At 44.3% G+C, this 18752-nt stretch overlaps 1 protein-coding gene across 1 annotated transcript in view; it reads left to right on the plus strand.

The window, feature by feature from the left end:
• Positions 1-18752, plus strand: part of NEK7 (NIMA related kinase 7) — a 227255-nt gene that overhangs the window by 75967 nt on the left and 132536 nt on the right. Inside the window, 1 exon segment of the mRNA XM_029063357.1 lies at positions 17623-17763. Coding sequence (XP_028919190.1) covers positions 17623-17763 — 141 coding nt within the window.

Raw genomic sequence — 18752 nt, forward strand, 5'->3', positions numbered from 1 at the left:
ACACAGTCCATGTCTCATGTGGGGCTCACAGTCTCAATCCCCATTTTACAGATGAGGGAACTGAGGCACAGAGAAGTGAAGTGACTTGCCCAAGGTCACACAACAGACAAGAGGCAGATCCGGGATTAGAACCCATGACCTTCTGATTCCCAGGCTCAAGCTCTTTCCACTACGCCATGCTGCTTCTCCTGCAACAGAAATTTGCAACAGAAATTTGGGAAAATAAGTACATTCATTCATTCATTCATTCAGTCATATTTATTGAGCACTTACTATGTGCAGAGCATTGTACTAAGCACTTGGAAAGTACAATTCAGCAAGAAATAGAGACAATCACTACCCAACAGGGCTCACACTCCAGAAGACAATAATGGTTTTTATTAAGTGCTTACTTTGTGCCGAGCACTCTTTTAAGCACTGGGGTAGATACAAGGTAATCAGGTTGTCCCACGGGGGCGCTTACAGTTTTAATCCCTATTTTACAGATGAGGGAACTGAGGCACAGAGAAGTTAAGTGGCTTGCCCAAGGTCACACAGCAGACAAGTGGCGGTTCCGGGATTAGAACCCACGTCCTCTGACTCCCAAGCCCGGGCTCTTTCCTCTAAACCATGCTGCTTCAGGTTGTCCCACGATGGGTCTCACTCACGGTTTTAATCCCCATATTACAGATGAGCTAACTGAGGCACAGAGAAGTGAAGCAACTTGCCCAAATTCACACAGCAGACAAGTGGCAGAGCCAGGATTAGAACCCATGGCCTCTGCGTCCCTAGCCCGGGCTCTGTCCACTGAGCCACGCTGCTTCCCCATTAGCCATGAAACCATGGCACGGTTGCAGGCAACAAGAGTGGAAATGTTTGAACAGGAGGGGATTAGATGAGGGAATGTGGCAGAGAGCAGGTAGAAGGCTGGCGTGGTTTTAGAGAAAAGTAGTCATCTTACTCACTCCCTAGCCCCTCCTAACCAGTTTCTGGCCCCTCCAAATGTCCAGTAGCTGGATCTTTCTAATCTTTCCCCCACTGCCGATGAACAGTTCGTGGAGAGGGGAGCCATTTTGCTGGTGGAAGTTCATCTCCAGGTGAAGGAAAACCTTAGCTATAATAATAATTATGGTATTTGTTAAGTGTTTATTATGTGCAGAGCACTGTTCTAAGCGCTGGGGGAGATACAGGGTAATCAGATTGTCCCACGTGGGGCTCGGATTTTTTAATCCCAATTTTTACAGATGAGATAACTGAGGCATAGAGAAGTTAAGTGAATTGCCCAAGTTCACCCAGCAGACAAGTGACAGAGCCGGGATTCGAACCCACGACCTCTGACTCCCAAGCCCGTGCTCTTTCCACTAAGCCACACTGCTTCTCTATTAGACTAGTATACTTGTACTACATGATTTATTTGCTATTGTTTTAATGAGATGTTCATCCCCTTGATTCTATTTATTGCTATTGTTCTTGTCTGTCCGTCTCCCCCAATTAGACTGTAAGCCCGTCAAAGGGCAGGGACTGTCTCTATCTGTACATTACAAGCGCTTAGTACAGTGCTGTACACATAGTAAGCGCTCAATAAATACTATTGAATGAATGAATGATTCCTACCTAATAATAATGATGGTATTTGTTAAGTGCTACGTGCCAAGCACTGTTCTAAGTGCTGGGTTAGATACAAGGTAAACAGGTTGTCCCACATGGGGCTCACAGTCTTAATCCCCATTTTCCAGATGAGGTAACTGAGGCACAGTGAAGTGACTTGCCCAAAGTCACACAAGTGGCGGAGTCGGGATTAGAACTCACGACCTCTGACTCCCAAGCCCATGTTTTTTCCCCTAAACTATGCTGCTTCTAAACATTGCTTCTAAACTAAATTACAGTCTTCTAATTGTTATATTAAAATAAGTTCGAATAGCTATAGCGTTAAATGTTTTCTGAAGTTACATCTCTTGAAGAAGAGCTATCCATTTTGAGTGAAATTGTTTTAGAAAGTTGTTCTAGGAACACTTTATTTAGTAGCTTGTTACAAATTTTTGGTAATGAAGGGTGGCTATAGTTGTAGCTACCTTCACAGTAGAGAGAGCCACATTTTCTCATTTGATTATGTCCAGCTGTCTCCTGCTGTTATTCTAAATAGCTATAATAAAAGAGAATTGTGGATTTTATCCATAAATTCAACTATTTGAGGGAAAGACACTGTGGTTTCTGTAAGGGGAAATCATGGTTTACTAATCTGCTGGAATTTTTTGAAGGGTCAGTAAGCCTGTGACTATGAATGGTGGGTAATGTTACCACATTTTCAAAAATACTTTGGCATATTCTTCATCAGAAGTTCTTTTGAAACTGTGGTACTTTTGAGATTGAAGATCATTTTCTGTTATGTAGTAGTGGTAGGAGAAGCAGCACAGCCAAGTGGATAGAGCACAGGACTAGAATAATAATGATAATAATCATAAATGTGGTATTTGTTAAGCACTTACTATGTGCCAGGCATTGTAATAGCTCTGAGGTGGATACAAGCAAATCGGGTTGGACCCAGACTCTGTCCCACATGGGGGTCACAGTCTCAATCCCCATTTTACAGAAGAGGTAACTGAGGCACAGAGAAATGAAGATACTTGCCCAAGGTCACCCAGCAGACTAGTGGCAGAGCCGGATTTAGATCCCATGATCTTCTGGCTCCTAGGCCCGTCAGAAGGAAGTCAGAAGGACCTGGTTTCTAATTCCAGCTTTCCAATTCTAGCTCTGCCAGTTGCCTGCTGTATGACCTTGGGCAAGTCACTTAATTTTTCTGTGCCTCAGTTACTTCATCTGTAAAATGGGGATTAAGATTGTGAGCCCTATGTGGGACATGGAGTGTGTTCGGCCCAATTATCTTGTATCCACTCCAGTGCTTAGTACAGTGCCTGGCATATAGTAAACACTGAACAAATTCCACAATTATTATTTTTATTATTGAACATCTCTTGAGTGCCATGTACCGTGCGTAGCACTTAGGAAAGTACAAAGAACCGTAAAACACATTGCCTGTCCATAAGAAGGAACGCAATCTGATACAGCCTCGAAGATATGAAACAAAAGGATAAATTGTTCCTTTTATGGTTAGAATTGAGCAAACTGTGAGGTGTCCCCCTACCCCCCCCCCCCCCTTTTCCCATCTCCATGGGAAACATTATTTTAAATGATCCAGAGGAGGGTGTGAGCAAGCAATCTCTAGGTTTTCAGCTGACACTAAAGTCTTCCAGGTGCTGAAGTGCTGGACTGACGGGAATAACTACTGAAAGATCTCAAAGCTTATTCACTCAATTGTACCTTTTGAGCTCGGACTGTGTGCAGAACACTGAACTAAACTCTTGGGAGAGTCCAGCACAATATAACAGGCACATTTTTTGCCCACAACATGAGTGGAAAAATGGCAAATGAGCTTTAGAACGAGCAAGATAGTACATGTAGGGGAGAATGATGTAAATTACAACTATACAAAGGGCTCTGAGCTATCAGTCATGACTCAGGGAAGAGATCTTCGGGCCATCGTTGATTGTTCTGTCAAATATCATTTCACTGAGTAGTGTCAGCCAAATTGCTGGGTGCTACCAAAAATTATTAGCAAAAACCCATGATTTAAAAAAAAAACTCACCCCAAAAAAACCACCCTAAAACTACGTTGCATCCAGACCTGGGTTACTGCATGCAGGTCTGCTTACCTTATTTTGGGAAGACTGTGAACGAGCTAGAAATCATTTAGAGAAGGGCGCCTAAAATGATCGAGGAGATGGGAGTACTTTCCACATGAAGATAGATTGAAAGGATAAGATTCTTCATCTAAAAATGACTAAGGCTGAAAGGGGAACCAGGTTGTAGGCGGAGGCAAAATGAAACAAAGTTGTTCAGATATTTTTGAATGATTATTTTGCAGGACATTACCAAAAGAATATATAGCTCTGTTGAAGAGAGTCCATGTCCAATCCAGTCGCAGTGATGTGCAGCGGTCCTGGTGGGGAGGTAGAAGGAAGGGCTGAGGCTACGAGCCCTCAGAGGCAGCCCCGATAGTAATAATAGTAATAATAATTACAGTATTTATTAAGTGCTTACTATGTGCCAGGCACTGTACTAAGTGCTAGGGGGAATACAAGCAGATTGGGTTGGATGCAGTTCTTGTCCCACATCAGGCTCACAGTCTTAATCCCAGTTTTCCAGATGAGGTAAGTGAGGCACAGAGAAGTGAAGTGACTTTCCCAAGATCCCACAGCATACAAGAGCCAGGATCAGACCCCGTGACCCTCTGACTCTCAGGCCTGTGCTCTATCCACTATGCCATGTTGCTTCTCTGGTAGAGACTTGAGCCCGTCTCCCTGCCTCTGAATCAGTGCTAGCTTGAGCCGCATTTTTAGGCAACGACAGCGGTTTGGGTATGCTCTGGGAATAATGATGATGGTATTTGTTGGTATTTGTTATTTGTTAAGTGTTTACTATGTGCCAAGCACTTTTCTAAGCAGTGGGGTAGGTACAAGGTAATCAGGTCGTCAGGTAATCAGGTCGTCCTACGTGGGGCTCACAGTCTTAATCCCCATTTTGCAGATGAGTTAGGCACAGAGAAGTGAAGTGACCTGCCCAAAGTCACACAGCTGGCAAGTGACAGAGCCGGGATTAGAATAGAATGAGAGCAGTGATGAGGAGCACAGGAAAGATAGCGAGGCGGAGGTCACCGCCTCTCTGCAGTCAGGAAAGTATATAAATTCTGATAATTGGCTCAGCTGCTGGCTGAGAGAAAACACGAGACCCGTTGGACTCTCGGTCTGGCTCAGTATAGCAGAGCTTAAGTTCTTATAACATGCTCATGAAGGTGGCCACACTGATCAATACAAGGTTCCCAAGCCAAACAGAAACTGGTCATTTCCCGATTGTTCTAACGAGCGACTTCGAGTGTGGGTTTCTGTGGCCTCAGGATGGGCAGAGGGACCTTTGTGAATCGGTCTCCCAGTAATGGGATGGCAGTAACCGAATTCTTTCCTGGAATTCATTTTATGGAAGCTAGTGTGCTTGTTTGGCTTGGCAGGGTGATCTGGTGAAATCATTTTTGTAAGGTGCCAGATGACCGAATCCATAATTCATTCGTCAGAAATAAAGGATGCTTTTGAATGAGGTTATGGCTTCCCAAATATGAAAGAACTATTGATGGAGTATGTGTTAAATTTTTGTCCGCCAAACGGTACTTAACATATGGGACGGACAGATGACTTGAATAACAGTAGATGGGCAGAATAGTAGATGGGCAGAATTCATAGTGAAATTTTCACCATGACAGAATTACATGGGAAGGGCAGGAGGAGACAGTTAAGAGACCTAAACTGGTGAACGACAGTAAATCCGCTAAAAAACAGATTAGCTCTTAAAAGCCATCCTTGTTTCCTGGAGCTGGCAGATGGCAGTTAGTTCGCGGCAAGGATTCTTTCTCCAAAAGGGCAATCCTTCCATCCTTCCCAGTTGGATATCCTGAAACGGCTGTGGACATTTATTTGGGTCAGACCCATGGTAGCCATAGTGAACTCTAATGTAGGCAGAGCCATTGACAGCAAGGACCAGGGGTGCTTCTGGTGTGAGGTGGGGAAAGCTCAGTGCTTAGTACAGTGCTTTGCACACAGTAAACGCTCAGTGAATACGATTGAATGAATGAATGAATCCCCCAGGTTTTCTGGTAAAATCTGGAAGGTTCTGCAGGAGGTGTGAGTAGCACTTACTCCACCCCAAATGAGAGGTTGGGTTTGGGGTGGGGGGGTGGATGGCACATTTGCTTAGGCAGCAGGAAGAGAAACATCTGTGAAAATATCCTGGGACCAAGCTGGGAATGGGAATTGGACTGCAGACTGGGCCAAGGGGCCCTTCAGGACGTGGTTCTCTTCCTGCCTCACAAGAGAAGCAGCATAGTGTACTTGTTAGAGCACTGGCCTAGGGGTCAGAGGGTCATGGGTTCTAATCCTGGCTCTACCCTCTTGTCTCCTGTGGGGCCTCGAGGAGGTCACTTCACTCTTCCGCCTCAGTTACCTCATCTATAAAGTGGAAAGGAAGACCGTGAGCCCCAAATGGAACAGTGACTGTGTCCAACACAATTTACATGTATCCATCCCAGGTCCATGATGGGGTCTTAAAGAGAAGGGGCATCCAGCGCTTAGAACAGTGCTCGGCACATAGTAAGCGCTTAACAAATACCAACATTATTATTACTAGGCCAAATGGAGAAGCAGCAGCAGCAGCAGCAGCTACTATATTTACAGGCTCAACCCCCTCAACAATGACTTGAGACTCTTCTGCCTCCTTGGAAAACCTATGAAGAAGGATTTTTCTCTGCCCCGGTGAGGTGCCGGAGAAGGCCTCACCCCTGCTGTAAGAATTGAGGGCTGTGATGTGGTGTAGTACGGGATTCAGTCTCCCCCTGGGGGAACCATATCAAGCAAAACCCCCTCACAATTGGCATCAAAGCTCTCCATCACCTTGGTCCCTCCTACCTCACCTCCCTTCTCTCCTTCATTCGATCTTATTTATTGAGCGCTTACTGTGCACAGAGCACTGTACTAAGAGCTTGAAATGTTACAATTCGGCAACAGATAGAGACAATCCCTGCCCAACAATGGGCTCTCTTCTTCTACATCTCAGCCCGCACACTCCTCTCCACTGGTGCTAACCTTCTCACTGTGCCTCTTTCTCACCTGTCCTGCCGTTGACCACTGACCCACATCCTACCTCTGGCCTGGAACGCCCTCCCTCGTCAAATCGGCCCAACTCACTTCCCCCTTCAAAGCCCTATTGAAGCTCACCTCCTCCAGGAGGCCTTCCCAGACTAAGCCCCCCTTTCCCATTGCTCCCCTTCCCCTCCCCTTGCCCCGACTCACCCCCTTTGCTCTGTCTCTGCCTCAAAGCACCTGTGTATATATGTACATATCTATAATTCTGTTTATTTATATTAGTGCCCATCTACTTGTTTTGATGTCTGTCTCCCCCCTTCTAGACTGTAAGTCTGTTGTGGGCAGGGATTCATTCATTCAATAGTATTTATTGAGCGCTTACTATGTGCAGAGCACTGTACTAAGCGCCTGGAATGTACAATTTGGCAACAGATAGAGACAAACCCTACCCATTGATGGGTTTACAGTCTAATCGGTGGATTGTCACTCTTTATTGCTGAATTGTACTTTCCAAGCTCTTTATACAGTGCTCTGCACACAGTAAGCACTCAATAAATTCAATTGAATGAATAAATGAATCAATGAATTTGGTTGAATTTTTTTTTTTAAATGGTATTTGTTAAGTACTTACGAATGTACCAGGCATTGTACTAAGCGGTGGGGTAGATGCAAGCTAATCAGATTGGACATGGTCCATATCCCACGTGAGCCTCACAGTCTCAATCCCCATTTTACAGATGAGGTAGCTAGGCCCAGAGAAGTGAAGTGACTTGCCCAAGGTCACACAGCGGACAAGTGGCAGAGCTGGGACCAGAACCCAGGTCCTCTGACTCTCAGCACCTTGCTTTTTCCACTAGACCACACCGCTTTCCCAAATGTTTCTCTTCTCTTCCCTACCCTACTCACCCTGTCCCTCATAATCTGCTTTATCCTTCCTTTTGCTGTGATCTAAGTTGTCCCGACTGCTCTTATACAATAGTGAAGTAACGTGGATCCGACTTGCTTTTTTTGAACAGCGGTTTGCGGTACTTATCCTATTATAAATAATGCCAACTTTGTTGTAGACAACTGGATCGCAGCATTAATGTGTAAGTCCAGATGACCGGTGAATGGGAGTGAGGCTGGATGTAAATTATGAAGTGACTACTCTCTCTGCGGCAGGAAGGTGAAATAAATCTATACTTTCCGGTGTACAATATTCAGTTGAGCTTAACTGATGTTGTAGAATTGACGATTGAACCCGCAAATGTCAATGCTCTGTAAGTGTTTCGTGTTGATGAACAGTTGGTTGCCATTAATTGCAGATGTCTATGGCATTTCACTGAATTCCTTCTGCAGAGTAAGAGATGATCATTTTTATCGACCATCAGTTGTTTGGGCAATGATTTGCAAAAAAACCCAAAAAACAAATTTAAACCTAAAATATTCAGGGGGTTTTCAGTTGCGGGTTCCTGGCGTGCCATATTTGAAATCATTTACATTTTAGCGTGGAAGAAGGTTCAAGAAGATAGATTTTAAAATAGAAAAATTTGATTATTAGTGTATGCCCCATTTAGTAGGCTTAAGTTTCTAATGAGAACTGATTCAGCGGTTCAGCCTGGAAAGGTATTGTAGATCATACAGCCAGAAGGGATCTTCTGCACTTATGGATTTGGAAAAATAGCTTTAAAAATTGATAATAATAATAATGGAACTTGTTAAGTGCTTGCTATGTGCCAAGCACAGTTCTAACTGCTGGAGTAGATACAAGTTAATCAGGTTGGACACAGTCCCTGTCCCAAATGGGGCTCATAGTCTTCATCCCCATTTTACAGATGCGGGAATTGAAGCGCAGAGGAGTGAAGTGACTTGCCCAAGGTCACACAACAGACAGGTGGTGGAGTCAGGATCAGAACCCAGGTCCTTCTGACTCCCAGGCCGATGCCCTATCCGCTAAGCCGTGCTGCTTCCCTAATAGATAGAGACTTGCACTTTATTACGGGTGAAATCAGGGGATTGCTGAAAAGTTTTCTTTTAATGAAGAAATGAATAAGATTAGTACTACTCCAGAGAAATTTGCTAAATGAGAATAAATGGTAAAAATGAAAAATTGCTCTTGCAACATAAAGCTAAATTACAGTGTTACAAATGAATAGGAAACACGGTAGTCATAGGTGATATTTTTTGACCCTCGATACATACGGGAATTATCAAGAGATAATTGTGCCTTCATAGCATCTGGTGACACAATGCTGTGACTTTTCCAATTCTCGGAGGGAGAATTCTCATCACAGTATTACCCCAAGTCATCTTATTACTCTGCACATATTTTGCCACTCAAATATAGAGCAAATTAGGTAAATTAATTTGGTCACTGGAATTTTATGTCATTTCAAGAAATTTTCAGCACTGTGGGTAGAGAGATTTTCCAATTTCTCTAAAAAATTATCCCGGAACCCAGTGTATTCCAGATGGAACAGAAATAGTTTGCCAGGTCTGGTGTGTATCGTAAATTAGTCCTCCCATAATCCTAGTTTTCACTAAGAGTTTTAGATCTAATTCCCAAAACTCATTCCTCTGTCTGGATAGAACATGATGCTCTGCTGAAACAAACAGTTGGGTGCATTACCGTGGCATCCGTTAAGGATGAATATTATATTATGTTCTGTAGTGGGGTTCCTCAAGAATGTAATCCCGGCATTATCAAATAATTTGCCTGCTCAGTGACCACAGGCCAGTCACTTAATTTCTTTGTGCCCCAGTTCCCTCGTCTGTAAAATGAGGATTAAGACTTTGAGCCCTACGTGAAACAGGGATTGTGTCCAACCTGATTAAGTTGTATAATAATAACAATAATAATAATGGTATTTAAGTGCTTACTATGTGCCAAGCACTGTTCTACCCCAGTGCTTAGAACAGTGCTTGACACATAGTTAACGCTTAACATATGCCACTATAATAGTAATTATTATTATTAATAATTGACTGTGCCCTAATTAATAAGCACAGTCAGTTAATGGGTAAAATGTACTTTGTGATGATTAATTTCTCCTATGTGACAGAAAGGAGCCTTGAGTGATACAATTTTTTTTTTAGAAGAGTGTTAAAAATCCAGTTTTATGGTTTCCCCTTTCATTTGAGGGTTGTTAACAGTTTACGTTTTATTTATGTCTCAATAATGATCAATAAATCAAGCTTGTATTAAGTACCGAAGGTTTGAACATAGATGTTTATCATTTCTTAATATTACAAGCAAATTTAACTGCTATAAAAGATGCCATGTGCTTATACAGAAAGTTTTACAGTGTTTTGGTTAGCTAAAGAAGGACAAAATAATCTTGTGGACATGAAATAACTGTGTGACACTTAAATTACATACTATTGAACAAAAGCTACTGAAACCAGTTTTTGTTCGGCAAAAAGAGCAATATGGTTTTCAAGATAGGATAATTTAGCTGCTTATCCTGATTATTCAGTCATTATTAAACACTTTATCCTCTTCCTTTATCCTACATTACAATAAAATGTAATTTATTGATATTAAAGTCTGTCTCCCCCTCTAGACTGTAAGCTCATTGTGGGCAGGGAATGTGTCTGTTTATTGTTAAATTGTAATAATAATGTTGGTATTTGTTAAGCGCTTACTATGTGCCGAGCACTGTTCTAAGCGCTGGGGTAGACATAGGGGAATCAGGTTGTCCCACGTGGGGCTCACAGTCTTCATCCCCATTTTACAGATGAGGGAACTGAGGCACAGAGAAGTTAAGTGACTTGCCCACAGTCACACAGCTGACAAGTGGCAGAGCTGGGATTCGAACTCATGAGCCCTGACTCCAAAGCCCGTGCTCTTTCCTCCCAAGCTCTTAGTTCAGTGCTTTGCCCACAAATAAGTGCTCAATGAATGCGATTGAATGAACGAATGAATGCTTTGCACATAGTAAGTGCTCAATAAGTCTGATTGAATAAATGAGTGAATGAATGAATTCCTAGTAATTTTAGATTAAGAAACCGAGCCACAGTGAAGTTAGGTGTTTAAAGGGATCACCAGGCCAGGATTGACCCCATTGAGCTAAGAATGAAAAAATATATTTGAGTTCCTAGAGAAATTACTGAATTCCTGGGAATGAGGGGACAAGTGACCACTTTTGCCACCCCCATCACTTGGTGGGTTTTTCCGGAGGGTGTTACTATCAGACAGAGCAAATCCAATATATGTGTATTGGGATACTATGGCCCAAGAATATGAGGCTCTAGCAAAGGCCCAGAGAGCGAAGTATACTATTTACTTCGCCTCTTGCAGTCTGTCTGATCACCACCTGACTCTGTAATTGGCCGATGAAGGGAGGGTGTGTCTGTGCTTGTGTCTGTGTGTATGTGTGGTTTAACTGCTAGTCTCATTAAAAAAAAGCAGTGAGAAGAAAAATCGACCATTCCAGTAAGCACGGAAAAGAGCGATATCCAGCTTGCCCAACGTTAATGGAATCAGGAAGGTGTGATTCTACTTGGCTTTTATATCTGCTACTTTAATTCTCATTGATTTCAGTGAGTTTCAGTTGTAAGCAGTGTCCAAACTTGAAAGTTTCCTCTTATCTTTCTGGCCGTTCATTCTCGGTCTCCTTTCGCAGGCTCCTCCTCCCCCTCCCACCCTCTAACTGTTGGGGTTCCTCAAGGGTCAGTTCTTGGCCCTCTTCTGTTCTCCATCTAAACTCACTCCCTCAGCGAACTCATCAGCTCTCACGACTTCGACTATCATCTCTATGCAGATGACACACAGATCTACATCTCTGTGCCATCCTCTCCCCCTCACTTCAGGCTTGTATCTCCTCCTGCCTCCAAGACGTCTCTACCTGGATGTCTGCCCGCCACCTAAAACTCAACATGTCCAAAACTGAGCTCCTCATCTTCCTTCCCAAGCCCTGTCCTCTTCCTGACTTCCCTATCATTCTGGATGGTACGACCATCCTTCCCGTCTCTCGGGCCCGCAACCTCGGTGTCATCTTTGACTCAGCTCTCTCGTTCACCCCACACATCCGATCCGTCCCCAAGGCCTACCGGTCTCGCCTTTACAATATCGCCAAGATCCGCCCTTTCCTCTCCACCCAAACGGTTATCATACCGGTACGAGCTCTCATAATATCCCGACTGGATTATTGTGTCAGCCTTCTTTCTGATCTCCCTTCCTCCTGTCTCTCCCCACTCCAGTCTATTCTTCTTTCTGCTGCCCGGATCATCTTCCTATAGAAATGCTCTGGGTATGTCACTCCCCTCCTCAAAAACCTCCAGCGGTTGCCTATCAACCTTCGCCTGAGACAAAAACTCGTCACTCTTGGCTTCAAAGCTCTCCATCCCCTTGCCCCCTCCTACCTCTCCTCCCTTCTCTCTTTCTACTGCCCACCCCGCACGCTCCACTCCTCTGCCGCCCTCCTCACCGACCCCGTTCTCGCCTATCCCACCGTCGACCCCCGGGCCACGTCCTCCCGCTGTCCTGGTATGCCCTCCCTCCTCACTTCTGCCAAACTCATTCTTTTCCCCTCTTCAAAGCCCTACTGAGAGCTCACCTCCTCCAAGAGGCCTTCCCAGACTGAGCTTCCCCTTTTCCCTCTGCTCCCTCTGCTGCCTCTCTTCCTCCCCACTTCACCTCCCCTCAGCTAAGCCCCCTTTTCTCCACCTTTCCCTCTGCTCCTCCCCCTCTCCCTTCCCCTCCCCTCAGCATTGTGCTCCTCCGCTCATTTGTATATATTTTTTATTACCCTATTTATTTTGTTAATGAGATGTAATGGTCCCCTTGATTCTATTTATTGCTATTGCATTGTCTGTCTGTCTCCCCCGATTAGACTGTAAGTCCGTCAGTGGGCAGGGACCGTCTCTATCTGGTGCCTATTTGTCCATTCCTAGCGCTTAGTACAGTGCTCTGCACATAATAAGCTCTCAATAAATACTATTGAATGAATGAATGAAAGTGGACAATAGTTTCAAAAAGATAGCCCCATTCTTGAGGTCTTTCTAAAACAAAGGATAAACTTGAAAGATTAAGATACTTAATAAAGTTGTAAATTTTGTAGAAACGGTAACTCATCAAAGAGGAGGACTCCCACATTTATTCTTCGCTCAGAATGCAATGGGATGTTTAATGTTCGTCTCCTCCTCTTTAAGCCGAAAGAGACCCCACATCGGACACGAGTTTATTGCTTTCTAAATTGCAGTTTGGCAAGGAGAGACCAAGTGGTGGTTAAAGATGTGCAGTTATGTTCCTTCTCACGTCAGCTCTCCACATCTAAATTGTATGACAGGACAAGGGAGCAGATGAGACCAGCTGTCACTCATCCACGCTGCCCTTTGAAGAGAGGCCATGGAGGGGGGGAGAGGTGTCGCAAATGGGCTGTGAAGTTTACATACACTGCCCACTGTTAAACAGATTACCTCTAATGAAGTGTCTAATGCTCAGGCGATATCAACCTAATCCTCCATGGCAGTTCATCCCTCAACTGCCAAAAAACACCGCCCTCTGGCCTTCTCTCGCCACTCTGGCCGCTAAGCACAGGGAGGTGCCCGGTCTTAATAAAGCAAGACAGTGTGTGATCTGACATGCAAATGTAGGTCATTGCATATGTAAATGTGTGATTACAAACCTGCATGCCAAAACACATTAGTGAGACTTTGCTCTCAGCATGCGGTTGTCACACTGCCTTAGTAGTTCACGCTAATATTTGTCAAGTTACTGTGCAGACAGAAGATGCGATTCCCCATTCAGATGGAACATATTCAGAACTCGTACTCTATCGCTGTTCTAATGAAGCTATATTCTGCTCTTCGGGAAGCACACAGTGCCTTCTCAGTCAAAAGCGAATCTTGATTTGGTTGTTTGGGGTGAGGAAGGTTTTCATTTCCATGTGCCGACACACTCGAAGTGAAATCTGTCAAGTTTTAAGCAATCTTTTTCCCTTCACCGTTTGAAGCGGAACCGAACTAAATCATGTATCCGTAAATTTTGAAATTTATGAAACAGGAGCTAACTGATCGGGAAAACCTTAGTCTGTGTTGATTCATTGAATCCATTATATATCAAAAATTCCACATCACTGTTCACCCCATGTGTTAAATACCTGAAATTATGTTATGTTCATTACAAATTAACCTGAGCACACGTATTTTTATCTTGACTCCCGCACCCAAGAAGAGGATGTGAGATCCTGTAGTATCCCGAGACGAAGTAGGAGGGAGCAAGGTGATTGAGTATTTTAAAGGCAGTGGTGAGGAGTTTCTGTTGGATGCAGAGGTGGATGGGCAACCCCTGGAATTTCTTGAGGAGTGGGAAAGCGTGGCCTGAACGTTTTTGTAGAAAAATGATCGAGACAGCAGAGTGAAGTATGGACTGGAGTGGGGATAGACAGGAGGCTGGGAGGTCAGCAAGGAGGCCGATACAGTAATCATGGTGTGGTAGGATAAATGATTGGATTAACATGATAGCAGTTTGGATGGAGAGGAACGGGCGGATGTTAGTGATGTTGTGAAGGTGGATCCGACAGGATTTAGTGTTGGATTGAATCTGTGGGTTGAATGACAGAGAGGAGTCAAGGATCACACCAAGGTTACAGGCTTGTGAGACAGGAAGGGTGGTGGTTCTGTCTTCAGTGATGGGAAAGTCGTGGGAAGGACAGAGTTTGGGAGGGAAGATGAGTAGTTCTGTTTTAGAGATGCTAAGTTTGAGATGACTGGAGAACATCCAAGTAGAGATGTCTCTAAGGTAGGAGGAAAGTTGAGAGGGAGAGAGATCAGGGCTGGAGATGTAGATTTGGGTATCATCCACATAGAGGTGGTAGTTGAAGCCACAGGAGTGAATGAGTTCTCCGAGGGAGTGGGTGTAGATGGAAAATTGAAGGCGACCCAGAACTGAACCCTGAGGGACTCCCACAGTTAAGGGGTGGGAGGCAGAGGAGGAACCCGTGAAAGAGTCTGAGAATGAGAAGCCAGAGAGGTAGGAGGAGAACCACAGTCCAAGCGCTTAGTACAGTGCTCTGCACATAGTAAGCGCTCAATAAATACTATTGAATGAATGAATGAACCAGAAGAGGGCAGTGCCAGGGAAGTCGAGTTTGGATAATGTTTCCAGGAGAAGGGAGTGGTTGACAGTGTCGAAGGCAGCTGAGCAGTTGAGGAGCATTAGGATGGAAACAGGCTATTTGATTTGGCGAGGAAGAGATCATTGGTGACCTTCAAGAGGGCAGTTTCTGTGGAGTGAAGGGGATGGAAGTCAGATTGTGGGGGTCAAGGAGAGAATTGGAAGAGAGAAACTTGAGACAGCAGGTATAAAAAATGCACTCAAGGAGTATGGAGAGGAATGATAGGAAGGAGATGGGGCAATAACTGGAGGGACCCGAAGGGTTAAGGGAGGATTTTTTAGGATAGTGAAGACATGGACAGTGGGGAAGAAGCCTTTGGAGAGCGAAAAGTTGAAGTTGGCAGTTGGCAGCGCCGGAAGAAGGGAGGGAGCAAGTGTTTTGATAAAGTGTGAAGGATTGGGGTCGGATGCGCAGGTGGAGAGGGTGGGATTTTGAGAGGAGGCAGGAGGTCTCCTGCCGCTGGGAGGAATGGATGAATTGAAGAAGGGGCAGGATGGAGGACGGACATAGAAGCAGTGGGGGGATTTTAGGGAGCTCACGCCTGGTTGTGTCAATTTTCTCAATAAAGTAGATGGCCAAGTCTTTAGGGACAAAGGATGAGGGAGGCCGGGAGACACAAGGTTTGAGGAGGGAGTTAAAAGTGTGGAACAACTGGTGAGAGCGATGGGCATGGGTGTCAGTAAAGATGGAGAAACAATTTTGCTGGCCAAAGTTAAAGCACACAAGGATAAACTTGAGGTGGATGAAGTCAGCCTGATGTCTAGATTTCCACCAGCAGCGCCCTGTGCTCCTCTAGGGCGAAGGAGGTGGACTGTGGAGGTGATCCAGGACTGTGGGTTAGTGGTATGAAATCGACAAAGGGATGGGGCGCGGTGAGTTGAGTTGAGTTCAGCACAGAGGGTGGTGTCGAGAGCGTCAATTTGGTCATCAAGGTAAGGTAGTTTGGGTATGGAGGCTAAATGGGGCTTGATGAATTGAGAAAATTAGATGGGGCCAAAAGGTTGGAAGTCTCTTTTGGGAAACAGCACAGATTTGTGGAGAGGAGGTGTGTGGGAGAGAAGACTGGTGAGAAGGTTGTGGTCAGATAGAGGGGTTTCAGAGGTGGTGAGGGTAGAGACTGTGCAGTGGCTAGAGATGATAAGATCGAGTGTGTGTCCAAGTTGGTGAGGGGGTGAGGTGGGTTGGAGCAGGAGGTCAGTGGAGTTGAGGAGTGATAGAAAATGGTCAGTGGAAGGGTCATGTGGAACAGTACGTCTATTAATTTTACTACTAACGATAGCACTGTTTCTTGTTAAACACTATGTACTAAGCACTGTTGTAAGTGCTAGAGCGTATACAATACAATCAAATCAGATGCAGTTCTTGTAAGGGTTTACTGTGTTCCAGGCCCTGTTCCGAGTGCTGTGGTAGATTCAAACTAATCAGGTTGGACTCCGTCGATGTACCACATGGGGCTCACATTCTAAATCGGAGGGAGAATGGGTATTTAACCCCATTTTAAACTGAGGAACAGAGATGTTAAGTGACTTTCCCTAAGTCACCCAGCAGGCAAGTGACAGAGCTGGATGGGAACCCAGGACTCCTGACTCCTAGTTCTGTGTGTATTATACTAGGCCTGGCTGCTTCTCACTCCTAGTCTGTAAATTAGATGAAATGTTTTTGTTGAAAAGCTTTTCCCAACCTTACATTAGTGAACACAGTCTGCAAATGTGTTGTTACAGCCAACACTTGAGGTGTATAGATTAAGGTCATCAATCAGGAGTATTTCTTGAACGCCTACTGTGTGCAGAGAAATATGCTAAGCACTTAAGTAATAATAATAATAATGTTGGTATTTGTTAAGCGCTTACTATGTGCAGAGCACTGTTCTAAGCGCTGGGGTAGACACAGGGGAATCAGGTTGTCCCACGTGGGGCTCACAAGTCTTCATCCCCATTTTACAGATGAGGTAACTGAGGCCCAGAGAAGTTAAGTGACTTGCCCACAGTCACACAGCTGACAGGTGGCAGAGCTGGGATTCAAACTCATGACCTCTGACTCCAAAGTCCGTGCTCTTTCCACTGAGCCAACGCTGCTTCTCTACAAAAGAAGGGTAGACTGGGAGCTAGACTGGGAGCTCGCTGTGGGCAGGGAATGTGTCTGTTGTTATATTGTACTCTCCCAAGTACTTACTGCAGTGCTTTGCCCACAGTAATGCTCAATAATTATGACTGAATGATTGCTTTTTAATCATTCAGATTAAAATTAGATGGGACCTAAAAATTGGAAGTCTCTGTTGGGAAACAGCATAGATTTGCAGAGAGGAGGTGTGTGGGAGAGAAGACTGGTGAGAAGGTTGTGGTCAGATAGAGAAGCAACGTGGCTCAGTGGAAAGAGCACGGGCTTGGGAGTCAGAGGTCATGGGTTCTAATCCCGGCTCTGCCGCTTGTCAGCTGTGTGACTTTGGGCAGATCACTTAACTTCTCTGGGCCTCAGTTACCTCATCTGTAAAATGGGGGTGAAGACTGTGAGTCCCATGTGGGACAACCTGATCACCTTGTATCCCCCCCAGAGCTTAGAACAGTGCTTTGTACATAGTAAGGGCTTAACAAATACCAACATTATTATTATTATAGAGGGATTTCGATTTGGATTTCGGTACTACCTTGGACTCGGTTCATAATTGAGTTTGCACATCAAACATAGTCAGGGAGTGAGCATACTTGGAATTTATCAACTTCACAGTAAATTTCAGAGCAGCAGGGAACTGTTGTCTGAACAGTTGTACTGGTGAGAATGTGATTACGTCCGATGAAAAATTACTGTTATTTCTTCATTTATTCTGGGGTTTACAACTGTTTCCTACTTTTCTCTTGCAGAAAGCTTTACGACCGGACATGGGCTACAATACATTAGCCAACTTTCGAATAGAAAAGAAGATTGGGCGTGGACAGTTCAGTGAAGTTTACAGAGCTACCTGTCTTTTGGATGGGGTACCTGTAGCTTTAAAAAAGGTTCAGGTAAGATCATTTGTAAGTTATAAATCAAAGTTGCCAGCTGCGTTTGAAACATAGACGTCAGTATTTCAATAAAATACCGTCATCATCAATAAAATAGTAAAACAAAATTCTGTAATTTCGCTGCCTGAGGCTCTTACTCAAGAAAGGTTTCATGCTATTCCACTGATGTGATATAATCAGCGTAACATAAAAGGTGTCATTAAAACTGTTATGACCACTTAAAGATTTAATCACTTTTTAACTTTTAGCCTTTTTAAAAGGTGGCACATAATATAGCTTTTAAGGTACAGTGGGAAGCAGCGTGGCTCAGTGGAAAAGAGCCCGGGCTTGGGAGTCAGAGGTCACGAGTTCGAATCCTGGCTCTGCCACTTGTCAGCTGTGTGACTGTGGGCAAGTCACTTAACTTCTCTGTGCCTCAGTTCCCTCGTCTGTAAAATGGGGATGAATATTGTGAGCCTCACGTGGGACAAGCTGATTACCCTATATCTACCCCAGCGCTTAGAACAGTGCTCTGCACATAGTAAGCGCTTAACAAATACCATTATCTTGGGCGATTGAAAAAATTTTTAAATTGGATGAAGTGTTTTTGTTAAAAGGTCTTTTCCAACCTTATGTTAGTCTGCTAATATATCAGTACATTCAACACTTGAGGCGTATAGATTAAGATCATCAATCAGGAATATTTCTTGAATGCCTACCGTGTGCAGAGAAATGTGCCAAGCACTTAAGTACAGAAGAAGTGAAAGACACAGTCCAGGGTCTTGACGGATTTACAGTATAATGGGGGAGGCCAGCAGAAATAATTAGTTTACAAATCATAGCAGCAGGAGGGCATAACAGCTAATGGCACCAGTTTGTCAGGAATGAATAAGTGAAGTAAATAATTTGATGTGTGATTGAACGTGCATTAATGTTGAAGGTGGGTGAAAGTCATTGCTAATGGTGTTGTGTTAAGTGCTGTGATTTAGGGTATTGGGAACTTATCAGGG

This window comes from Ornithorhynchus anatinus, chromosome 4 (genome assembly GCF_004115215.2).
Source record: "Ornithorhynchus anatinus isolate Pmale09 chromosome 4, mOrnAna1.pri.v4, whole genome shotgun sequence".
Lineage (NCBI taxonomy): Eukaryota > Metazoa > Chordata > Mammalia > Monotremata > Ornithorhynchidae > Ornithorhynchus > Ornithorhynchus anatinus.